Here is a 26754-nt window from a genome sequence, read left to right as displayed (position 1 = left end):
TTTGCGATCTGCTTGCGGGTGCGGATCTGCTAGGGTAATGTATTTCAATGGGCTGGTGCACACCAGAGCAGGAGGCGTTTTGCAGAAACGCATACTCCCGGGCTGCAGCAGATTTTGGATTGCAGATGCGTTTCTGCCTCAATGTTAAGTATAGGAAAAACGCAAACCGCTCTGAAAAACGGCACTTCAGAGCGGTTTGCCAGGCGTTTTTTGTTACAGTAGCTGTTCAGTAACAGCTTTACTGTAACAATACAGGAAATCTACTACACCAAAACCGCTACACAAAACCGCAAAACGCTAGCTGAAACGCTACAGAAAAATAACAAAAAGCGTTTCAAAATCTGCTAGCATTTTGCGGATCTGCTAGCGGTTTTTGGTGTGCACCAGGCCTAATACACTACACTACCACAACACATTAATACACTTCACTACACTGCACTGACACAACACACCACTTTAATACAATACAATACACTACAATGCACTGACACAACACACTTCTCTACACTACACTGTACTACTGTATGCTAACACTAAACTGCACTACAATGACACATCAATACTACACCTGTTCCTGCCACCACGCTCCTTTTCCCCTCACTTCAGCCGCAATCCTCTTCAACTCCTCAGGTGCAGTTCTCCATGCCACCTCCGCCACTAGGTTCTCCGCTCCTGTGAAAGAGAAAAAAAAAGCTTTAGTGGCATTGTCCTCCTCTCCTGCCGCGATCCTCTCATGCGATGCCACTCACGGAAAGCTGCCGCCCTCTCTGCTGCTATACGCCGGGTGTTCCATCCTCCTGCCCTCTAACTTCCTGTTTACAGCACATGCAACCGCGTCATGCGTGACCCCAGCCGCGTTGCGCAGGGTACACGCATGACGCGTCTGCACATGACGCAATGCGGTCCTTAACATGTGTATGTAGCTTAAGCTTTTGATCCAGTAATAGGTCTTTTAAAAAAGCTGATTGCTGATATACTGACTAAAATGTTACAAAGCACAACTTCTAAACATTAGAGCATCAGAAGGATGTTTGCAAAATAGCAGAGATTGTCTTTGCATTGACATACCGCAAGCCGTGATTTGATGTGGCAATCTGTGGAAATTTGAGCGCTTGCTATGTAAAGTCACAATTTGCATAGGGAGAAGCCTCGCCGCCCGCTTTTTTTATCAAGCGCCTCATGGTGCCTAACTTTCCACACATTGTTGCATATAGCGGCTTGCATAATGGGTGCCTATAGCCGCACCCTTTTCCAGCTGTTAAAGAGGAGCTGTCAGCTATATCATCTAAAAATAAAACCCTGATAAAAGTAGATAAATACTTGCTCTACGCACATAACCTATGTATTGCACTGTCCACGTTTTGATTTCAGTGAATTCTATGTAGTAAATAAAGAGAATTCTGTTTCAGGCATTTACCATCTTAAAGGGACACTTAAAGAGAGTCTGAAGCGAGAATAAATCTCGCTTCAGACCTCATAAATAGCAGGGGCATGTGTGCCCCTGCTAAACCGCCGCGGCTTAACGGGGGTCCCTGATCCCACAAATCCCCTCGGTACAGCCGGGGAGCGCTTCCTGGTTGGGGCAGGGCTAACCGCCGCAGCCCTGCCCCACGCACGTCTGTCAGCGCGTATCTCCGCCTCTCCCCCGCCCCTCTCAGTCTTCCTTCACTGAGAGGGGCGGGGAGAGGCGGCGAAGCGCCGCTGATAGACGCGACTGGAGGCAGGGCTTCGGCGGTTAGCCCTGCCTCCAGGAGCGACCAAATGTACGACCAAGTCGTGCGGGGGGGGATTTGGGTGTGAAGGGACCCCCGTTTAGCGGCGCGATAGCGGCGGTTTAGCAGGGGCACACATGCCCCTGCTAACTTTGAGCTCTGAAGCGAGATTTATTCTCGCTTCAGAGTCTCTTTAAGTCTCTGTAAAAAAAAAATGAATTTTACTCACCTGGAGCTTCCAGCAGCCCCCTGCAGCTGTATTGTGCCCACGCAGACTCCATCAGATGCTCCTATCCCCCCGGCGGCAGCCACTTCCGGTTTTGGCGACAAGAGCCAACAGGCCGGGAACGCAAGTGATTCTTCGCGTTCCCCCGGCCTGTCGGCTCCTGGCGCCGAAACCGGAAGTGGCTGTCTGTGGGGCCAGGAGCATCTGATGGAGTCTGCGTGCGCACGATACAGCTGCAGGGGGCTGCTGGAAGCCCCAGGTGAGTAAAACTATTTTTTATTTTTTTTTTTTACGGAGACTTAAGTGTCCCTTTAATACCCTTTGACTGAAGCCAATACTGATGTAAAATCCTCCCTTACTCTGGGAGGGGGCAGCCAATGCAAACAGTCTTCAGACACTCCCACCCAGCTCTACAATAGAAAGTGCATTGTCATTTTGTGACTGTAGTTTGAGAAGCATGAGAAATATCAAGCTGCATTAGTTAAGTCTGAGGGGATACTAAAGAAGCAAAAAGACAACCCAGCATGCCCTGCAATTTCCTTTGTGTGGCAGATGTACCAAATAAGAGCCAGGGAAACTGGGAAAAGATGTTTTATGTAGAAGAAAAATAAGAGTGATTTGTAACTTTTGGATTGCCTGATAAGTATCCTTTTACTTGTTTACCAGATAAAAATACCGTAATTATTTTTTTATTGTATGCCCAACAGTTATCCTTTAACAGGAAATGCTTATATTGAAGTTACATTGTGGTATGTTATCTGATTATGCTTGTTAGGTGTTTTTCGTCATATGATGATATGAATCTTAAGAGGAGGACAACATTGCCGTTGATTCGTTCCCAGTCATTTCAGATGTCAAGTAAAGAAGGTTAGTTCTGTTTCATATGTTTGCTTGAAGGGAAGGTAAACCCTAAAATCCAAATTACTTAATGGGCACAAGCCATCAATAACGGTTTTTAGATCCTATTACTCAAAGGCTCGTTGGAGCTACTGCAGACTTACTGATTGTTAGACATTTCAGCAACATCTACACAGGAGCTAATAAGGTTTATATAGCGATTTTATGGTAAAGCTATATGAATGTGTAAACAGAAGTTTGAGCGCTTGTCCCAAAGAAATGTAACATTTGAAAATAATTCCTGCATTTTAGATAAGATTTAATTATTAAACCCAGGTTAATTTCTACAACAGAAAGCAGTGCCCCATAGTTAAATGCATTTTCTATTTGTTGTGGTTTGAACTAATTTCTATGCAGGTGTCCAGTTCCATAAGGTTATACAATGCTCACCAGACCTTACATTATAAAGATACAGTATATTTGCCTCCAATATAGCACACACAGCTGTTAAAGGGGAACTGAAGAGAGAGCTATATGGAGGCTGTCATGTTTATTTCCTTTTAATCAATACCAGTTGCCTGGCAGCCCTGTTGGTCTATTTTTCTGCAGTAGTATCTGAATAAAACCAGAAACAAGCATGCAGCTAGTCTTGTCAGATCTGACTTTAAAGTCTGAAACACCTGATCTCCTGAATGCTTGTTCAGGGGTTATGGTTAATAGTATTAGAGGCAGAGGATCAGCAGGGCTGCCAGGCAACTGGTATTGCTTAAAAGGAAATAAACAGGACAGCCTCCATATACCTCTCTCTTCAGTTCCCCTTTAAGTATTAGCATTGTGTGATGTCACTTCTCCCTGCACTACACATAACATCCATGGTGCCCCCGATGAAGGCCCATTGGACGTAGAGCGGGGTGAGGTGACAAACATGCTGTGAAGTGGTGGAGTTTGCCGTGACTTTATCACCAACTGAGTTGCGATTTTATCTTCTATGTTGAGTAGTTTTTTTTTTATTTTTTTCTTCTTACGGTTTCTTTCTTACTGAACTAAACTTTACATCCTTTATACAACACTGTGAAAAGCTATGTTATCTTTATTTTGAATTAAAATTTGGGCTAGAACAATTCTGTTAGGGCCCATTTCCACTAGCAATCGCAATCACAGACGCCAGCGATTGCGATTTTTCATTAATGCTGTTATGCGATTGCGATTTTCATTTGCATTGCATTATCATTGTAAAAATCGCTCCAGAAAATGATTGCGATTTCCAAATCGAATTTGCGATTCAGCAATCGCTCTGGTGGAAAAGGGCCCACAGTGCTGTCTCTTCCATTCAAATGTTTGTGTGCATGATTATAATACTTTTCTCTCTCCCCTTATTCTGTAGTATGCCATAATTTCTTAGTGATTAAAAATACATTTTTGTGTTGTAAGTGGTGGTCACATGACTACACACATGTAGGTCTCACAATCCAGCCTTGTGGGGAAATGTGGGCAGACGTTCACTAACCACCTCTTTCTTTTGTCCATGCATATGCCTAAACTGAATTTTTTTTTCTTGTAATCCTTTATACATTGTTCTTTTTCTTCATTTAGTGGATCCTGAAGATTTCTATATTGTGGAACCATTGAAATTTTCGCCAGAGAAAAAGGTATGTTTGTCTTCTCAATTTGCCGGTATGCAGTAGTTCTTGTCAATTTTTTGTTTTTGAATTCTCATCTATATTTCACTTCTCATTGTCAGTCTAGAGTCTAGACTCTAGACTATGCCTTGCCAACATAGTGTCTAAGTACAAAAAAACACTAGAAAAACACTGGAGAACTTTTTTTAATCCAGCTCATTGTTCGTTTACTGCTTATTTTACAAATTATTGTCCCTCCCACAACAAACATCGCCTAGAATAACAGGCTTAAATTACTGTGTAAACTTTTCTAAGGGAGCCCCACTCCCTTTAAAATGTATCTTTGTGGTGTGTGCTGGTCATAGTGTTCTGATCTTAACTGAAATGAGAATTTCCTGTTATCTGCATTTTAAGATGAGCTTGTTCCTGTAGCTTGGAAAAAAAACAAAACACACAATCCTTTTGGCACTGCACAATTCAGCACAGGCACACAGACCAGGTAAAAAAAAAATAGATATAGAGACTTATTTCCAAAAACAAGTGGTTTACATATGTTTGGGAACAAACTATTTTTAGGCATTTTTTTTATTTTTGAATGTTATAACCACCTTTAACCATTTGACCACCAGAGCAATTTTCACCTTTCAGCGCTCCTTCCATTCATTCGTCTATAACTTTATCATTACTTATCGCAATGAACTGATCTATATCTCGTTTTCTTTGGGTGGTACATTTTGCTAAGAGCTACTTAACTGTAAATGCATTTTAACAGGAAGAATAAGAAAGAAACGGAAACAATTATTATTTCTCAGTTTTCGGCCATTATAGTTTTAAAATAATACATGCCTCCATAATTAAAGCCCACATATTGTATTTGCTCATTTGTCCCGGTTATTATACCGTTTAAATTATGTCCCTATCACAATGTTTGGCGCCAATATTTTATTTGGAATAAAAGGTGCCTTTTTTTCAGTTTTGCGTCCATCCCGAATTACAAGCCCATAGTTTATAAAGTAACAGTGTTATACCCTATTGACATAAATACTAAGAGTTCATTCCCTAAGGTAACTACCGCTATTTTTTTATTATTTTTTAAAAAAAAAAAATTTATTACAAAAAAAAAATGGGGGCGTGTGGGAGGTAATGAGTTAATTTGGCATGTAAGAAAAATGTTTTTGGATGTAGTTTTACTATTTGGCCACAAGATGGCCACAGTTATTTTTGTTCATGCGACCTGTAAGCGTCCAGAAGTACGCTTACAGGAAGCACAATGAGGCTGGGAAAATCAGTGATCGTGCTGATTCTCATAGAAGCAGCCAAACATTGCTGGGGGGCTGAGATCAACAAACGGGAATGGTTTTTCCCATTCATTGATCTCCGGGCGGCGGCGTGCGCAGGAGCGCGGACAGGGGCGGTACCTGTTTCTACGCCCCTGGTGGTAAAGTGGTTAAAGGACAACTGATGTGAGATGTATATGTAGCCTGGGCTGTCCTGTTGATCCTCTGCCTCTTATATTTTTTTAGCCATAGACTCTGAACAAGCATGCATCAGATCAGGTGTTTTTAAACATTTTTGTCAAATCTGACAAGATTAGCTGCATGTTTGTTTCTGGTGTGATTCAGACACTACTGCAGCTAGATAGACCAGTAGGGCTGCCAGGCAACTGGTATTGCTTAAAAGGAAATAAATATGTCAGCCTCCATATACCTTTCACTTCAGTTGTCCTTTAAAGAGAACCCGAGGTGTGATTTTATAATGTTGTTAGGGCACAAAGGCTGGTTGTGCACACTATCACCAGCCTCTGTTGCCATATAGTGTGTCCCCAGGCCCCCACCCCTGCGCTCTGCTGTCCCCTGTAATAAAAACCGCCGTGCTGGTGACATGCACCTTGTCGCCAGCATGCGGTTTACCTATCTGGTGCCTGTCGCCGATGCTCCCCCGCCTCCTCTATATCGACGCTCTCTTCCACCCCCCCCCCCCCCCCCTGTGTCCCTTCCTACCCGCAGATTGGCGGGAAGGGACGGGGGGGCGGTGATATAGAGGAGGCGGGGGAGCGGCGGTGACAGGCACCAGATAGGTAAACGGCATGCTGGCGACAAGGTGCATGTCACTAGCTTGGCAGTTTTTTATTACAGGGGACAGCAGAGCACAGGGGGGTGGTCCTGGGGGCACACGATACGGCAACAATAGGCTGGTTATAGTGTGCGCAACCAGCCTCTGTGCCCTACTAACATTATTAAATTCCACTTCGGGTTTTCTTTAAGGCTAATTGGCCACGCCTTGTCACTTTCCTCTGGATCAACTGGGATATGTGAGGGTGAAGGACAGTGTTGTAATTATTAATAATTATGTTCATTTTCTTGTTTCCTCGTTAAACTTAATGAATGGATGTCTTTGTTTGGTTGGAAAAAAAACTGAATGGTGGATTCCTATTACATTTACTCAGGAATATAGAATGCTTAATTTTAGTGGTTTAAATTCAGTCGCTTCACATTGAAATTTCATTTTCCCTTGCATTTTAACTGATATACTTTTCCATTTTACTTTCAGAAAAAGCGCTGCAAATACAAAAGTGAAAAAATAGAGACATTAAAGCCAATGGATCCATTAAAAGCACTTCCCAATGGGGATCTAAAAACAAAGAAACAATTCACAAATCAGAGAGACTTCTCAAACATGGGTGAGGTATATCACTCTTCACATAAAGGGCCACCTTCTGAAGGCAGCTCAGAGACTTCTTCCCAGTCAGAAGAGTCCTACTTTTGTGGCATCACAGCCTGCTCTGCCCTTTGTAATGGACAACAGCAAAAGGCTAAAACTGAGAAAAGAGCCATCAAGCGCAGGCGCTCAAAACTTCAGGACCAAGGAAAGTTTATTAAAACTTTAATAGATGCGAAATCTGGGTCCATGCCTAGTCTGCATGACATCATCAAGCCCAACAAAGACTTGACTGTGGGAACATTTGGTGTTACGGCGGTTTCTGGTAATCTATAGTCCTCACAGGGTTTATTTGTTTTTTTTTTTTGTTTTTTTTAAGTTTGACTTTGGTACCACAGAGAAGAATTTCCGATTTTGGAATATGTGCACAACACAGCAAGATCAAGCTGGTTCTTAACACAGCATATCCCCAACTCCCAGACAATTTGCTGCAAGGAAATGGGGTCATTGATTTTTATTTTTCTTCTCCTGGACATCAACCAGGATTAGAGTTTCTGAAGTTGAATTGCTAGGGGAAAGAATGCTGAAACCCAGTTTTGATGGGTCGACCATAAGCTCCGTTTCTTAACCCCCTTCCTCAACTTCGTTCCCATACTTGCACCTTTCCATATTTATGTGCCTTCTGTCTATTTATAAATGCCACTGGAGGGAAAAGCAACAAGTGTGAATGCAAGAGTACTTATGTTTTTTTTTTTTTTTTTTTTAATCTTGCTGTCTCAGAGTTTAGCACTACAACATGTAAAGCAGTTTTATAGAAGAAAACTATTCAGTGTGAGGGTCTGAATGTGTCTGTTCTACATACTCTGTGTGACTGTTCTAAATGAGTTAACCTTATTCATTTTCTTTTGCTGAATAATACCATAGCGATGTGCTGACAGCAATTGTTGGACATGACATCACAGCTCAGTGGTTTGACTTGTGTCCGTGTGTAAGCTAATTTTGTTAGACCACATATGCAGAAAGATTGGCGTCAATGTCGTCAAGGATGCTTCAGAACTGATTCTTTAGACTTGATCATCTTGAAGGAGTCATAACTGAATAGGAAGTCCTGACCAGTGTTAAAGGCAAAAGACAGTGCCATGATTTCAGCATTCATTTACAGTTCCCGATTGCAGGTCTTAATGTGTTGGCTTCATGCTGTCTTATTAAAATTGCAATTGCAATGAAAGGACACCTTTATTCAGTGTAACATTGCCAAACTGGACAACTGTGGGTAGTAAATGCAGGAACTGTTACTCACATTTGAAATTAATCATGAGTAGTATGTCTTGCAGGATCTAGAAGCCAAATAAAGGCCCAAGTTTTATGTGATGATGTGAGATGTACCGTATTTTTCGGACCATAAGACGCACATTTTCTGCCCCCAAAGTGGGGTGAAAAAGTCACTGCGTCTTATGGTCCGAATACTACATTTGGACCTGCGCCAGTGTCCCCTTACTAGTCCCCGTCGGCAACCGCAATCATTGAATCCTTCCCCTCTCATGCAGCGAGAAGGGAGGACACTTACTGCAGCCCAGCACGTCTTGCTCCCGGCACTCTGTGGACACAGGATTACGATAAGCAGCGCTGACACTAGGACACCGCTCCGGGAGGACACTTCACTCACGCTCCCGATCCTCCAGAGAGACATCGCTAATCTCCAGTGTGGGTCTTGATGTGATTAAAGCACTTCCGCATATGTTATCAGTTAAGCGGGCAGATCAAACCCCGGAGAACGCGGCACCTCGGACCGTCTGAAGACTGCACGTGCTGGAAGCACTTCCGCATATGTAATTAGCTACGGTAAGCGGGCTGGTCAAACTCACGTACAGCGGGAGAGAGCGAGAACACGGACCTATTACAGACAGTATGTCTGTAATAGGTCCGTGTTGTCACTCTCTCCCGCTGTACGTGAGTTTGACCAGCCCGCTTACCGTAGCTAATTACATATGCGGAAGTGCTTCCAGCACGTGCAGTCTTCAGACGGTCCGAGGTGCCGCGTTCTCCGGGGTTTGATCTGCCCGTTTAACTGATAACATATGCGTTAGTGCTTTAATCACATCAAGACCCACACTGGAGATTAGCGATGTCTCTCTGGAGGATCGGGAGCGTGAGTGAAGTTTCCTCCCGGAGCGGTGTCCTAGTGTCAGCGCTGCTTATCGTAATCCTGTGTTCACAGAGTGCCGGGAGCCAGGCGTGCTGGGGCCTCAGGTAGAGACACATGCCACACTCTGCAGGCATGCCTCACTTCGGAACAGCCATTATTCAGGTGAGGACTAATTTGTACAATAGAAAGAGCCCTGGGAGGGGGGCACTTCCCACTGATTGGGGGGCAGTGGGATTAGTGCAAGTGAGGGGTATTGCTGCTTGGGGGGCAGTGGGATTAGTGTAGGTGGGGTTATTGTTGCTTGGGGGGCAGTGGGATTAGTGTAGGTGGGGTTATTGCAGCTTGGGGGGCAGTGGAATTAGTGTAAGTGGGGGGTATTGCAGTTTAGGGGGAAGTGGGATTAGTGTAAGTGAGGGGTATTGCTGCTTGGGGGGCAGTGGGATTAGTGTAGGTGGGATTATTGCTGCTTGGGGGGCAGTGGGATCAGTGTAGGTGGTGGTTACTTTAATTTAGACAGAGCTAGCTTGGGTGGGAGAAGATTCACAAGACGCCCCTGCACCATAGATGCCCTATGTTTAGTATTTTTTTTTTTACCCAGTTTTTGTCCTCTAAACCTGGGTGCGTCTTATGGTCCGGAGCGTCTTATGGTCCGAAAAATACGGTAGATCTCTGATGGCATCACTAGTGTGTGTCAGTACTGACTCAGCAACAATCTGCTGTGATCACAGGGTCAGTACTTTTTAGCTACATTCAGAAAAAAGCATTTGGTTGGCAGCCAGGAAAGCCCATGTGCAGCCTAGAATATGTGCTGTGCCTCATAGCACTGGTTATTGCTTTATTTCCAGTCTATTACAAGGGACTGCCTTGACTAGCAGCTGGATTAACAGTATTACTTAAAGGATATTTGAGACAAAACCAATGTTGAATGCAAACCCTGCTTGTGTTTGTAATGTCCTTCTTTTCTCAGGCTGTGCTCTCCATTTGTCCCTGTTCACTGCCATTCCACTGCTATATGCTCTCTGTTTTCAGGCCTCGGCTAATATTAGTCATGACCTTTGATCAGGAAGTAATTGCCCCCAGGCATGTGCAGTAGTGTCCTTTCATATGCTCACAGATGGTGCTTTCCTCACTCTCCACAGCTGTCTTAATACCTGGGGCTCACTCACAGCACTCTGAGCAGTGCATGTGAAGCCACGCTCCCCCGGACCATCAGACAGCTGTGTGAGGAGAGCAGCCACTGCGCCATCTGCCTGTCTAGAAGGATGCTACTGTGCATGCTTGGAGGCAATTAGTTCCAGATCAAAGGTCATGATTGATAGTCAAGGCCTGAAAACAGGAAGCATAGCAGCAGAACGGGGGCAAACGGAGGGCACAGCCTGAGAAACTAGGATGTTGCTTAACACTACAGGTACTGCATTTCACTTTGTGTTTTTTTAGTCGTAAAAGTCCTTTACTAACTCTTTTTATATGCTTAGGGTCTTCATGACCCTGCCAAAAATGAAAGGCTAGCTAGGAACGTGTCGCCTATACACAGCTTCTAAACAATGCTGCCTGTGATTTTTGGTCTGGTCTTAAAACCCTTTGCATTGCTATGTTTAACATTCTTGCTTTACCTGATTATTTTCTTATGTTTCTGTAGCAGGTTGCTCTAATATTTGTTGAGTTTTAAGCATGTTTTTATGGTGTCATTTTTTTTGAATTGTTTAGTAATTCAAATTATTATTTTTACTGAATTTCTTTCTATAGGAAGCAGAAATGATGGAAGCTTGGCTGGAACTTTGCACAGGGCTAATCAGTTTACCAAGAGCCTCACGATTTAATCAAGCTGATAGTTAAAATCAGGAACTACCAATTCATTAATTAGCCCCATATAAAGTTCCAGTTCATCCTATGCTAATTCTCCTTCCTGTAGAGCGAAAAAAAGTTAAAGTGCTTCAGCATGGGTTTACTAATGGAGAAATGGAGTCAAATTACCCAATAGGAGGAAGGGTGAGAACGTCTAACAGCTTATTACTGCAGGTTGTGTCTCTGACGGTGGCACCATTCTTTGCATTCTGATGAGACCATAGGGTTACTTGAAAAGGATTAAAGGAAATATCCTAACCTAAGTCTACTTATCCGGGGTGGCATCAGCAGGCGGTGCATTTACTCCCATGTATCAGCCTGCAGCCTTCTAGTGCTCTGCTTGGGCAGTGGAGAGGCATTTGTCTTATGGAGGAACTTCCACACTGACATATGACATGAGGTGGTTCCAAGCCGCAAATGTCTGTAGCTGTCTGTCCCAAGTCCTCATGGTCATGTGAATGGAGTTGATCCGGAGTCTTCTGTATGTCATGCCTTGATGGCATAAACTCCTGTCTCGTTGCTGCTTTTTGTTTTTTTTTTAATAGTCTTTTTATGTTGTTCTTCTTAAATCTTTAATAAGATCCCCCTTCACCTATACCCATTCAGTCATTTTCCTAGCACGGTAGCATTCCAGCAGCTTTGGCCATCCCCATGTTTTACTTTACATTCCTGATGCAAAACTTACAAAAATGTTGTTTTCCTAAAGCCCCAAATGTAAATTGTTAGTGTGCTTGATCTCTTTTAGAGGGTCGGGGGGTTGTCACTAAATATCCTGCCATTGTGGCCACACCTTATTCTACTTAAAGATGTAGACAGATTTACCATTAAACATGTATTTTTCTGATTCGATACTGACAGGCGAAGCAATTGCTAACACATAGCAATCCAGGAATTAATTGAAAATATTTCTGTACGCGAGTTACCAACTCTATTCACCTTGAGTTTTCAGCTCACTTCCTCCCCTTATGCCTTTAGAAGACCCAGTTTTAAGTTTTGTTAAGAGCAAAGGATAATTGCAGAGCTAACCTGTTTTTTTAAAAACCTAGCATTAGCCTCAAAACAAACATTTGAATTGGTATGTTTTTTTTGTTTTGTTTGTTTTTTGACATTCTAATTTTAAAGCGGATCTGAGATGAAAAACTATAACAAGTAACTTGTCTATATATCTTATCTAACGTTTAGATAGTTTACACAGCATATCTAGCTGCAAAAGTTTCATAAGATTATGATTATTTATTACTGTGATACAATGAGGGCAGCCATGTTCCGTTTGTCACAGGGTACGGGCTGGAGATTCTATCAGCTTGCCTGTGTCTAAATTCAGTCCCCTCTCCTCCTCACCTCTGCCTCTGAAATCAATGGCTAGTAAGACCTCCCCCTCCTGCCCAGACTGAGCTCCTGTAAGCCCTTTGCTACTGTCTGAAAATGCCAAGGCACTCTGAGAAGCTGTGGGCGTGGCTTGTTTAGTTTATAGGGAATTAGAGTATTAAAACAAAAACAAAAAAGTATTTGGCTTGAGGAATGTCCTAAAACTACATGAAAGGAACACAATTATGCAATGAGTAAAAGTTTATCTTTGATCCACTTTAAAGTTGTTGTAGTGGTATCTCTAGTGATTGTCAGTTTTCTTAATTATTAGTTCTTGCTCTCTCCAACCACTGGAGGTCACTGTTAAAAGTCAAGAGACAGATTTCTTTTTAAAATAAGGTAATACATTTCTCAACAGCACTCTCTAGTGGCTAAAGTTGGCAGAAGCAGGCCACTAAGGCACAGCACATTGCATTGCGATACTGTAGGAAGAAGTGGTTTTGTGGCAGAATCTAAGCTTCTTTTTGCAGTCTGAGCACCCTGAATTCAAAGATTTTTGGTGCACGCTTGTAAATGTGTCAACTACATGTTGCTGTTGACCAAATGGTCCAGCTTTACTTGAATACTTCTGAATGGCAGATTAGTTTAAATTGTAGCCGAAGACCGCAAGGATGGATGGTTCCTCCACTACACAAAATGGTCCCTTTATTCTGTTTTAATATTGAGGTATTGGGTGAGTTCAGAATGCAAACTATAAAAGGAATGGAAATTAATTTTCTAAAATATATTATTTGTCATAAATTAGTCCATGTCATGTCAATATATCAACAAAATGCTTTCAAGATTTCTCTATTTAAACTTCTTAAAGTGGTCTGAAACTCTGACATAACATTCAATAAAATGTGTCTTCCTACTTTCTATTACTCATACAGTTATCATATTTGCTTTTGTGCACAAGTAATATTGTCTGTTTACAAATTACAAGTTTCCAAAGTGTAGTTTATCTTGCCCTGAAACCTGCCATTGCATTTTATTCAAACAGCTTTTTATTATATATTAACATCTTAAATTAGCTGTTCTGAGCTGTTAGTTTGCTTGAAGCACAGAGAGCTTCACGGAGAGCTCCTTTTCACTTGTTACACTGTGTTTACACTCATGTATCAACATTGGATTGCAAACAAAGATGCAGTTATCTCCAGTTTGGATGTGGATTTTAAGCTGAATAGCAGGACAAAGTGCTTTGTTTAACCATTTCTGCTAAAGAGCAAAGTAGAAATGCTGACTTTCAGACCACTTTATTAAGTCATTACTCTGCTCTAACTATGCAATGCTGCTTAAAGGGAAGGTTCAGGGAGGGGAGTGAAAAAAATAAAAATCAATTTCCACTTACCTGGGGCTTCCTCCAGCCCGTGGCAGGCAGGAGGTGCCATCGGCGCCGCTCCGCAGGCTCCCGGTGGCCGACCCGACCTGGCCACCGGAGACCACCGGGAGCCTGCGGAGTGGCGCCTAGGGCACCTCCTGCCTGCCATGGGCTGGAGGAAGCCCCATGTAAGTGGAAATTGATTTTTATGTTTTCACTCCCCTCCCTGAACCTTCCCTTTAAGCTTGGCAACAACTCTTTGGAATTCAGAAACTGTTTATGCATTTTGTTGCATATGACATGAAAAGTTTGTTTTTGCTTTTGTGTTTATTGGTAGATACTTATGAATAGAGCCTTGTGCTAGATTTAGGTACTATGAAGGCAAAACCACCTGCAGAAAGTGGGGAGGTTTTGCAAGGTAATACATGTTTAGATATCCAGAAATCAGCACCTTACTTTATTCAGTTGAGTTAAATGTGACTGGAGTAGCAACCAGTTTATTACTCAGGATGAGTAGATTGCTCTAGCACAGGCTCATTATGTCTAGATTGTCTATCCATCCTAAATGTGGGGTTTTGTGGAGTGCATCACAGTCCAAGGAAACTTGGAGAAAACAGCAGGGTAAGTCTAACTAGTTTAGCTCTGCTGTTTTCAGGTGGTCGGGGGATATGCTACTTTCTTCCTTTTTAGAGACCCTTTGTCCATCTTCTGGAAAGGAGCATGCAATGCTGTCTGCTTCAACTGGTCCTGCTTTCTATTTACTAGTGCTAGGTGGCACATGTGCATGTGTACATCATCCAGCGTTACCCAGAAGTAAGCTAGGACCTCTAGAACTCACAGGCAGTGCGGCTGGGGTCACTGCCCACAGACTAGTGGCGGATGGTGAGAAGGGCTGCTCATGTCACAATCTGTGGTAAACAATAGCAGGAGTAGCAAGTGGGGATGGTCATTGAAATGCAAGTAATTCCAAGCTGATGCAGGATTATGCAGAGATGTAAATTTGTGCAGCTGGAAAATGGACCAATTGAAATTCTACCTTGGCAGGATTTGATTGGGCAGTTTGTAAGCTGTATACACTAAGAGCGATTTGCATTTCATTGACCATCACTGGGAGAAATAGATACGCAGAGCAGTGCTGAATAGTTAGCTATAGCTGCCCGATTTATTTTGTAGGGGAGAAAAATGACTACATTTTACCAGATCCACTTAAAGGTTGAGAATAGTGTAATCAAAGCCCTGGTTTTATATAGAGGTTTACAGATTTGTTTCATCTTGTGACACCTGGGGAGTCATCTTACCACCGTAACTTCAGCTCTTTTGTTTCTACTTAGTTTCAGCCTTCTGTAAAATGAAACCATAATCACCACATAAAAGCTTCTGTTTGATTCTAGTCCATCGCTCCCTTTTTTTTTTTTGTGACCTTTTACAAAGTAGTAGAAAACATTTGACAGCTGATAAAATGGATTTCAGAAATATCTATAGTGCTCCCCATCATGTAGTCATTGGGAGTTAGGCTGTGCTTCCACGTCTGTCCTTTTCACCGCAAGTGAATCGCATCCATATTAAAATAAATATGCTGCTTGCAATTTGTGTGCAAAAAAAAAAAAAAACCCGGTCGGCAGCATTTATTCGCATCACACATGCGAATCTCCATAGCCATGCAGTGCACAGCTAGAGGGATTCTGGTGCATTCTGGCATTACAAGAAGTACTGGCAATGCGTCTCGCAGATGCTCGACGGCTCTAGTGGAAATGGATTTAACAGATCCTACCACAAGGTCCAGACTGTGACAGTTGCCAATTCACTGTCTGCTGCTTAGTATTCCTCATGTGTAGTGCAGTCAGGATTCTTGCCAGATTGGTGTGAATAGATCCTCCCCCAGCAATTACACTTTTGTGTTCTCGACCAGTGGAAATACCAAGCATGATCAGATGGTGAAGAAACGTGAAGCAAATATGCTTATAACCTTCACCAAATATCTTCGGGCATAGTATGCTAACTTGCCACTTAGCCTGCACCTCTTAAAGGTGTGTGTGCTTGCCTCTAGCTATAGGTATTAAAGTCTGACTAGCCTCTGCATTGGAACAGAGGTTAGCTTATAGGCAGGTGATGATAGGATTATATTGGCATAGCAACGCCTCTCTCCTACCTACACCATAAAGGGTGTGGCTAGAGGATAGTAGGGCTGCAGAGTGCCCAGGTTCAACTGTTATGCCTGGTACACACCATGCAATGTCCCATCAGATAGACTGGTCAAATCGATTTCTGATGGGTCAGGTCTGATTTCCGATTGTTTGTTTTTTTTTATTGGAAAATTGAGAATATAGAAGTGATCAGAAAAATGATTAGAAATCAGATAAAACCTATTGTAAATAATTGATTCGATCAAACCTATTGTGAATGATTGATCAGTTGAACGTTTAAGTTGGCTCTGTGGGAATATTAGCAAACCTTGAAACCCACTAGTTTCAGTATTTGTAAAGGGTAACTGAAACTGTTAAAGTGGCCATCTACATCAGAATCCGTAAGCAAATGTTAGTTGTTACCTTGAAGAAAATCTGAACTGAAAATTAAGTCAAAATAAACATACACAGATCATACTTGCCTCCTGCATAGTCTACTCATCAATCTTTCACCTCTCCCTTGTCTTGTTTGTCATCTGTGATCCATGGAATTCTTCATCCTCCATTTTGAAAATGGCCATTACCCCATAACGGCTTCCTGGTCAGCACACTGTTAAACTGTAACATCGCCCACTTGAGCCATAGGAAAACATGAACATTACCTGGCACATCAGGTGATATATTTAAATTCTGACAAAATGTCAAAAGAAAACTGTGTGCTTCTGAGAGGAACTGATGGCAAGGTAACTATGTAATGTTCATTTGAAGTTACCTCATGTGCTTATTTTAAAGAATTTTACTCAGTTTAGGTTCCCTTGAAGGTGATAATTTAAATGCTACCATTATTAAAGCCCTGTTTCATGCACTTTATTTTATAATTCTGTTTGATAGAATTAAAATTTAAGTGTATTTAAAATTGCATTGCAGAAATGCTTAAGTTTTCTTTTGCAGAATAAAAATCTAAGAAATCAGGATACGAGCTGTCATTGGTGGCAACATCCGCACTGCCAACAACCTGCTTCTTCAGTCTAGCCTTTTCCTATCCTATTTATCCTTAATTGTTGTGGGAGGCTGGGCCTACTGCAGTCTCTGTTGAAACCACGCCTTCCTGGTGTCTGACAACCAATGACTAGGCTGTCAGTTACTATCAAGGGGAAACTCTGGGGACCAAGGTTTACCCAGCACCCATGACATTACAAACCTCACTTCCTTACTGGCAGGGAGGAGGAGAAGTCTGCAGCTGCTTAGGCAGCAGTCCTGGCGACCACTGACATATTGCAGCCAAAACAATCCTATTTTTATACGGCAGATGCTTAATTTTTTTTTTTATGCACATCTGCATTTCTATGAAATGCACTTGATAAAAAGTGTGTGAATAAGTTGGCTTTGGTTGATGGTGTACTGGCTGGAAGAAGAAATCCTTATTTGGCTCAAGCACAGCGCCCTACTTCCCTACACAAACGTTGTCTTTCTGCTTCTAGAAAATGCACAAGTTGGTTTTTCCTCCGTTTCTTTTGTAGTGGTACCACCCCAGCAACCAGTCATATATTCTTTAGAACCAGATGAGATAGAAACTTCTTGTTGCTATGGAACCGCTGCTATTTATTTTTGCACTAGTTTTATAGAGCATTGTTATATTTGACATACTAATATTGGATGCGATGTATCTCCTTACAAAACAAAAATCTTAACATTTTCTGTGGTCAACAAGTGATTTTTTTGTGAATGATTGTTTGTCTTCTGTAGATGTATGTTTTTAATAGTGCTATGTTGTTGTGTAATATATTCACTGTGTGCTGAAAAAAGATGGATGAGGTGATAAAATACAACTCCACACAAAATTTGTTCCATGTGGGGTAGAATGGGCTGGTTTGTGCCAGCCAACAAATTCCTTTGCTGCCGACCACCCGCATTTAAAGTTACACGCGTAACTAAGGAAGGCACACTTCTTATATAGAGATGTGCGCTGCTATGTAAGCCGTGTATAGTGGCCAGTCCTTCTTTTTAACAAGCAGCGCAGCTTAATGAATCAAGCCCCATATGACAAATCCTAATGGACAAAAGAACACTTGTGCTCTAGGACTCAGCAGAACAGTGGTAGTGGATCAAGCCCTGCCTCTGTCTCCCCCAGCACATGCTTTGGTGTAGTTTTGTTGAAATGATATAGAATGTTCTGTTCATTACTGATTTCAGTGCTATTTTAAAATACTGCCATATGACTTACGCTAAGATGACTCTTCACCAGTCATGTACTCTATTGTGCTGCGCAAGGATGTTAGAGATGAGTTCTTAAAGTGTATCTGAAGCTACAGGAGACAACCTATAAACCTATATTGTAAGTCCTACTAAGACATTATCTGAAGTCCCTTTCTGTTTTCCAGTTGAGCAAGAGTTAAAAAATAAAAACCTTGATTTATCTATGCAAAAAAGCTTGTCAAACAGCTTGTCAAATTCAGTACGCTTTCCTGAAAAGTAAATAGACTCTAGCTGGTTATGTCATAAAGAAGACAGATAGGGTTTTAGTGCAGGAAGGTTAAAAGGGACATTACTTTGCTTATTTTTCAGATTCTAAATTGCAGCTGTGACAGTCTTCTAGCTTTATTTTTAAGAGATTGCATCAAATAGAGACTCTTTTTCTACACTAGGTACTACACATGCGGTTCATTGTCCATTATTCAATTCACTTTTTCTCCTAGGAGATCATTTTTTCATTTTCTCTTAAACCTAACTTTACATCGCTTTGCAATTGAAATTGTACCAAAAAATAGGTGAAACGTACGATCAAAATTATTTCAAGTATTTTCTTGCTGGTTTTTTAAAAGGAATTTTATTGACAATTTGTGAAAATATCACCTAGGAGATAACTCAGGAGAAAAACATAATTGCAAAGGGGCCATTTTCTCTTAGGTATATTTCCACTTCAGGTTCACTTTAAGTAGAGTTGTTGAATTCCTACTTTCCACTCATATTTCCAGTGACTTGAAACTTTGCCAATCACCTGCTGTTGCTGCTGGTAAATTAGTTGTCAGCTGGTCAACCAGATGATTGGCTTGGTTTTATGTCAGCGGAAATTTGCATGAAAAGTCAGAATGCAGTCTAATCTGTATTCCATTTTGGAGACCTACTACAGCAAGAGAGGAAGAAACTTGTTAGAAAACAATGACGGTACAGGTACCGTAGTCCCCGGTTAACGAGCGAAATAGGGACTGTAGGTTCGTTCTTAACCTGAATCTGTTCTTAAGTTGGAACATTGGGCCATCTCCTTCCCCTGTACCTCTTCTGATCACCCCTGTGCCTCCAGTGTCCCCCCCCCCCCCCCCCTCTCTGTCACCTCTGCCCTCTTAACTGCTTTTACAAGTTTAAAAGCCATTTTTTCTTTGAATTTGTTAAAATCGATTTTCACAAAAACTACAAGTCCAATTTGAATTTTTTTTTGACTTGTTCCGATGGAAACACAGAATCCATGCCGTTCGTATCGGCGGGTTGTTCGTTACTCGGGGACTACCTGTATTTAATCTGAGATCAACAGCCACTGCAGCTAGTTTACAATCAGTAAAAGCTTATACACACTGAAAATGACATGACAGCATTGTAAAATGGAGCTAGAACCAGTAAAGCAAGGCTTTTTGGTGTTCACAGGACTTCATTAGTGGGCTCCAAACACTTAAATACGTTCCTATTGATATGGAGTGGTAAAACACAATTAGTATGCAAAAAAGTACATTTCCTCTTGTTAGACAGTTTACATGTGTGTAGTGTCTTTTGAATTGAAATGATGTAGGTGGCAGAGAGCGAGTGTAACCTATCAGTGTGGCAGCATTTTGTAGTGAGCACTTGTGATGGATGCAGGACTATTTGTTTATCTCTTTATTTTATAATGTATGTCTTTTTTAGGGGCCATTTTCCTCACAAGATATGATGAACTTGTAGCAGTTCTGAAACTGATCACATTGCATAGGCTTTGTATAGAATTTTATTTATTGTTTGAATGCAGCATCCTCTTTAGCCTTTGCTACTTTTGGATGTTCTGCTTGTCTGTTATTTGTCATGTCATTATTCAGTCTTGTTTTTGCTAAGTGTAGCGTTTGTTCTACATCATCTTTCTGCACGCCCTCCTCACTCATTACTGTACTCGCTGCTTACATGTAGTTTTCCAGACACCGTTTTGTTCTTTCATTGTGAGCATGTTTTTATTGGTGGTGCGAAACCTGCAGACAGTTTGAGCACCCTGACCTTAATTTTTAGACAGGTCATGACTATGAGCAGGAAAAAGAAATATCATTTTTTTTATTGCTTAAACTATATGGTGAATAAAAGTGTAACTCCGGAGCCTTAGTGCAATTTAGAAACTGTGAATTTCCAAATAAATATGAACACTTGTGTTTACTATGTTGTTTTGGTTTGTTTCTTGTTTAAAATGCCACATATGTATTTGAGCCCACGTTCATCTGTCATTGCCTGGTGTCTGTAAGTAATATTGGCATCAATCTTTTATAGATGATCGCTTCCAAGGTTTCATTGATATTTATGTGCGCTGTAAACAGTCTAACTCCAGTGTCGTGTAAAAGCAGATTCATTGTTTAAAGTGGAACTTAACCTGATGATCGTAGTTGGGGGTGGGGGGGGGGGGGGCAAGAAGGTGAATCAAGACGTTACAAAGTGAGAAGTTCAAAAATAGAAGCTAGATTAAGAAATGATTTATACTCTGTGTTTATCGTTTGTTTGAACCACCGTGAGTCTACAGGTCAGCGTCCTTACTTCTGGCATGCATAAAGAAAACCAGACCGCGAAAACTGCCCTTATCTATAAACACACTCGCACACTAACAATGTGATAGGCTTATGTGCACAGAGGGAGATGCTGCTTGCTTGTCAGTTGGCAACAGCCATCATCTCCCACAATACATGAGGTTTGCAGATGGGAAACTGCCATGGCACTGACATCGCATGCTGCACAGAGCTATTGCTAGTCTACAGGCAAGTGACTCGGTGTGTTACTGTGGAGGGAGGATAAGTGACGCACAGTGCAGCGGGAGGAGTGAGTAGGGAGAACAGTGGTGTCTGGCAGCACCTGGCTGAAATGATCCAGCATGCCGGTACTCTGACCAATGCATCATTGTGGGCCAGGGGCTGCAGTGTACACAAGATTTTGGGCAGTGACAGCCTTATAGTTCATTCTAGTGTAAGTACGAACCTTAAAGCGGTATCGTCACCATAAAAATCAAATTTCAACAACTGGTCTGATTGTATTAAGTGATAAAGATGCTAAGCCTGCATTCAAAACTTTTTCTGCTGTTATGTTTTGGAGTTATCACATACTTAAGGAAACACTGGCCCTTTAGTAGTCGTGCCAAAGAATTGCATGCTGGGGGTTCTTTTTATCTATAATACATTCCTCCTCTTCCCTTTATTTCCCTGCCAGCTTCTTATCTGAAACCTGATCCCCTTACTCACTTGTGTTTACAAGCAAGGCTGGGGCGACTCAGCGATTGGAGGAGGCAAGAAAAAAAGTAAAGGGCAGAAATGACATCACGAGTTAGCCTGAACTGTGGGCAAAAGACATGGCCCCCACCAGGAACAGAATTATCGTCATTTACTATATAACATTCACTGAAATCAAAACGTGGACAGTATAATACATATGTTATGTAAGTAGATCAAGTATTTATCTACTTATATATGTGTTGTTTTTTTCCCTGGCATAGTATGGCTGATCCTACTGCTTTAAAGTAAACCAGAGCTAAACGAATAGTAAAAATCGATACTTACCCAGGGCTTCCTCCAGCTCCATAAGCACGTCCCTCTCCGTTCAGCCGCGATCAGCTCCGGTAACATGCTCAGTCACATCAGTCAAGGTCTTCTGCGCATGAGCCTGTTACTGGGGCTGAGTGGCAGACCGCGGGAGGGCAGCGGCCTTTGTACACTGACATTAATATATGTAACACCTTTTCTTTAGATAACTGTAAATGCACAACCAATGTTTAAAATAGGAATCCTTGATTAACAAAAACTTTACCTTGGATTAGCATTTTTCATATTAAAGCAGGCCTGAACACAGAACTTCCTCTTTGCTGTAAAAGATAAGCAGCAGCATGATACCCTTTAAAGAAACATTTTTGTTACAGCTGATTTAAATCCTACAATAAATCTGCAGTGTCTACTTCCTGCTTTCATGGAACTAGACATGGGGTTAATATCCTATGTTTTCAGATGAGTTTGTCTGCCAAGGCAGTCAGCTGACGCAGCTGAGGGAGCACATTACTACTTACGATTAGGCACAGAAGAGGTGAAATCAGATAGGCTAAATGCTCTAAATACATACTGGGTGCATTCCTCTGTTTTCCTTCTATGCTGTGCAAGAATCCAGGTCCACTTTAATAGCATAGAGCTTCCAGAGGCAGAAAGTGAGAGGAAATCTTACCGGTGGGGACATTAAAAGTCAAAGGTGCTCAGTGCACGTTAAAGTGTAACTGTCGGGCATAAAATCAAAAATCAATTCTTTAGTTTTATCTGGTAAACAAGTAATATGGATGCTAACCAGGCAATCCAAAAGTTAAAATCTCTATTACTTTGCTTGTTTATCAATGATCATTCCCTAGTTTACCTGACTCTTATTTGGTACGTTGCCGCACAAAGGAAGTTGCAGGGCATGCTGGGTTGTCTGTTTTTTGCTCCTTTAGTTCCCCTCAGACTTAACTAATGTACAGAAGCAAAAAATGACAACCCAGCATGCCCTGCAACTTCCTTTTTGTGTACCAAATAAGTCAGGTAAACTAGGGAATGAACATTTATAAACAAGAAAAGTGATAGAGATTTTAACTTTTGGCTTGCATGATTAGCATCCTTATTACTACCAGATAAAAATAAAGAATTGATTTTATGCCCGACAGTTACACTTTAACCACTTCTATACCATGAAATTTTGTCCTGATCTGTGCTGCGTGGGCTCTCCAGCCCACAGCTCAGATCAGGTTGCAGCCAGGCCGATCAGACTTCCCCCCCCCCCCTTTTTTCCCCACTAGGGGGATGTCCTGCTGGGGGGGTCTGATCGCCGCCGGCTGCTTGCGGGGGGGCTCTCTTCAAAGCCCCCTTCCGCAGCGCTTCCTGGCCTCCTTCCCTCCCTCTCCCTCCCCCTGTGAGCGGCGCAGGACGGAAAGCCTGATGGGATAGGCTTTAGCCTATCAGATGCCGGCGATCCCCGGCCAATCAGAGGCCGGGGATCACCGATCTCTACGGCGCTGCTGCGCAGCAGCGCCGTATACATGTAAACACCGGGGAAGATCTTCCCCGTGTGTTTACATTTACCCTGCGAGCCGCAGATCGGCTCGCAGGGTGTTCACGGAGACACCCTCCGTGAACTGACATGGAACGGCTCCATGGAATACACTTCAGGATTCAGGGGCGTACATATACGCACCGAGAATCCGGAAGTGGTTAAGGGAAGCTCATAACACCAGCCCATTTTTGGGGGCAGAAAGGGTGAGCAACCCCCTGTGGTACTGTGAGGGAGGGGGGCGTAATGGAGGGGGGTATCGGCACAATGACACTCATCCACAGGATCTGGGGGGTGACGCCTCCCTCTCTCTCCTTGGGTCCACCTCCATGTTCCCCCTCCTCTAGCAAAGAAGTGTCCAGGCAGAGGGGAGTTTGCAATTACTGACCTTCCAGGCTCCAGGCGATGTTCACTCGCGTCCTGCCGGGCTGCATCGAGGCATGGTCGCTGTGTATAAGGAGTCAAATCAAACTATAGGGCGGTGGGGTAAAATGGATGGATAAAACCTAATCCTGCAACCCTCCTCCTGTAACACACAACTCCGTCTGATTCATTGATGTTAGGCTGGGCACAAGAAGGTGGTAACGCCCCCTCACCATGGAAGGAACACCCATGACTGGAGTAGACATGGAGGCGTTAAGAGGGTGTTATTCTTGTGTCGGCACTCCACACGTAAGAGGTGTGTGAGAAAATGCATACAATTATCTCAAGCTATTAAATCAGCTCACAATCTACTATGGCTACAAACTTGTAAAACCCAACAGAGCCAGGGGTGGTAGGACGTCCAGATCGCTCAATCCAGTAACCAGGAGAGAATGCACTTTACTGCTTCTATGCGGAAAAACATGCTCATTTTTCAAAAAAAAAAAGCTAATTTAATCGATACAGAAAATGCATGCAGTGCTGCATTGCTGTCAGGTTTTATTTCTGTATGTGAAAAATGCATTCAAGGGATTAACTTTGGTTGACAGTTTAAATGCAGTATCCAATTGTGAAAGTGCATACAAAAACAAGGATGAATGCTTCCTTAGTGTGCAGCTCTTTCCTTATTCTATGATATAGGGGGACTCTGGAAGTCAGGGGCGTCAAAGCCTCTCCCAAGTGCCAACACTGCTCTAATATTAATTGGAGTTGCTCTATCGATGCCTGCAGGAGTACTGGGGGCTGAAGGCAAAAAGGGTACAAGATAAAGATTCTCGTAGCTTTGTAATGCATCAGGCAGCACAAAATGAGTGTCTGTGGCAGGGCAGGGGGATCAATATTAGACAAGATTTCTGCTGAAGAGATGAGAGATCGACTCATTTTTCTGTTCGAGAAGGAGAGGTGGGAATAAAAGCAGTTATTCACCTTATTACGGTCGTTCACAGCACTTGTGATAAATTTAGAAATGTAAAACGGGTGAGGTAAGATTTTACAAAGGACAAACACTCAATAAATCATTTTAAAATGGATATTGTAACAAATAAGCAATTTTTTAAATTATTTACAGCAAAATGTCCGTTTAATGGAAGTGCAGCCCATGTAAATAAAATGTATAATTACACCTTATAAACATCTAAATTAGTCCTGCGTTTTTCAGAAACACATTTACAGTACATTCCTAGGAAGCCAAATCTTCCTGCATCAGTTTTGTGAATAAAGCAGTCTAGTGAAGTCCATCTCTGGTCAGCAGAAGTTGAAGTGGAGAGAATCTTTGTTGGTGCCCACTAACATTACAGATTTGATTGTACAATCTTGCCACTTCTATGTAATATGAAGGAATACCAAAAGTATCCATTGCAAGTCTATTCATTCAGTTTACCCTTTTGCTGCATAGAATTGGCAACATTGTACAATCAAAATGTCACAATTGGTGGGAACCTTTAGGTGAAATTGCCTACATAAAGTATCACTAGTGTGTTAACTCATTTTACTCTTTTACTACTTAGATTTGGAAAATAGTACAATCAAGATTGTATCATTAGTGGGCATCTTAAAGAGGAACTGTAGTGCAAATACATAATGAAGACAATTGCTTATTTAAAATAATAATTTATATATTATCTAGTCAGTGTTTGCCCACTGTAAAATCTTTCTGATTTACATTTTAAAATGTATTGCTGGTGGTGACATATTTAGTTCTGTCAAGTAATCTGTGTGGAATGTTCCTTTACTAAGAGTTCTATGCGTAGAGCGAGATACTGGTTGCTTGGCAGTTGGAAAAAGCATTTCTTTCCCACAATGCAATGAGGTTCACAGACGCAAACTGTCTGGACCGTGGTCATGACATAACACTGTGGGAGGGGTTTAACCACAATATCAGCCATACAGCCCCCTGAATTTTTTTGTGTGTATTTTTAAGCACTGGCAATTTTTAAAAGCGCTTGTGTAATATTGCTCTATGTGAGTGTTCTCACATGAGCAATGAGCTTTCTTTCCAATCGCAAACGTGGCTCCAACACCATTTTCTGAGCATTTGTGCTTCAATGCAAAGTATAGGAAAATCGCTAAGTGCTCTAAAAAGCTTTGAAAAGCGATTTTGTCAGCGCTTTTGCTCACAATGTATATTAGATACATTCAGTTCCTGGTCAGAGTTCACTTCCTGATTGTCTTCAGGAAGAAAATCTCAAATCGCCGGACAAAAGCGCTTAGAAAAGCACTTAACAAAGCGCAAAATTCTCTGAAAGCGCAGGGAAACGTGCTCACAAAAGGGCTTGCAATTGTGCTGGTGATTTGTAATGTGAACAAGGCCTTAAAGTTACTATTTTAATACCATCTCTGCACCGCTGGAAAGATTTTAGTTCAAAAACTGAGATATAGTTTGGCTGGAGTTTAACTTTCCATTATGTGATTATAAGAAACTTCATATTTTCAACCCAAATATATTAACCATACTGTAAAAAAATAAGAGGACACTTAAATCCACTTTTCGATCACTAGGCCAGGAAAGTATCTCCCATGAAGAAGTTAGATGCAGATACATCGAGTGTGTTCCACTGTGGAAAATGCATAGCGCTTGGTGTATAAGCTTATGTGGTAACGCTTTGTAATGAGTCTTTTATCTCTGGAAACACTGATCATCAAAGCTTGTAAACCACAACAGAAATATGAGAAGAAGAAAAAAAAGCTAGACTGCTTCTTCCTCACTAGATCTACAGTACATAAAGTCAATACATGATCAGAAAGATTGGGTGTAATCAGTTGCTGGGAATCTGAAGCAGTTAATAAATGCTGTACTGACTCATGGCGCCACAGTACTTCTCTCCGAAGGGGTGCTGGAACTGCCACAAAGCTCTGCCCCTAAATTTCCATGAAGCTCCACTGACAAATCCCCATGCGGCTCCACTCCCTCAGCCATGTGGCTGTGTGCAACTGGCTGTGGATCATGGAAAGGTGAGCTACTGACCCTTAATGCACATTCTGCATGTAACCGGGGGGGGGGGTCTTTCTAACTACATATACTGGGGTATGGCCTACCTAATACTGGGATACCATCCATCTATTACCACCTATACTTGCTGGATATTTAAACTGGGGGGGGGGGGGGGTCCTCTCTATCTATGCCCTATCTTGATACCTGATACTGGGGGTTCCTCTGGCTATCTATACTGAGTGGGACACATGTACGAGGGACTACCTCTGGCTACTAACTGCAAGGGGGTTACTAAC

The 26754-nt window shown here is 42.1% G+C and overlaps 1 protein-coding gene across 3 annotated transcripts in view; it reads left to right on the top strand.

The window, feature by feature from the left end:
- The window catches only part of SUCO (SUN domain containing ossification factor), a 162530-nt gene extending 153880 nt beyond the window's left edge, over positions 1–8650 (top strand). For all 3 annotated transcript variants that reach the window (XM_068239885.1, XM_068239884.1, XM_068239883.1), the window contains 3 exons: positions 2714–2805; positions 4369–4424; positions 6945–8650. In XM_068239885.1, coding sequence (XP_068095986.1) covers positions 2714–2805; positions 4369–4424; positions 6945–7388 — 592 coding nt within the window. In that variant the 3' untranslated portion in view covers positions 7389–8650. The remainder of the gene's footprint in view (positions 1–2713; positions 2806–4368; positions 4425–6944) is intronic.
- Positions 8651–26754: the final 18104 nt, after the last annotated feature.

This window comes from Hyperolius riggenbachi, chromosome 6 (genome assembly GCF_040937935.1).
Source record: "Hyperolius riggenbachi isolate aHypRig1 chromosome 6, aHypRig1.pri, whole genome shotgun sequence".
Taxonomy (NCBI): domain Eukaryota; kingdom Metazoa; phylum Chordata; class Amphibia; order Anura; family Hyperoliidae; genus Hyperolius; species Hyperolius riggenbachi.
This window is presented reverse-complemented; position numbering and strand designations above follow the sequence as displayed.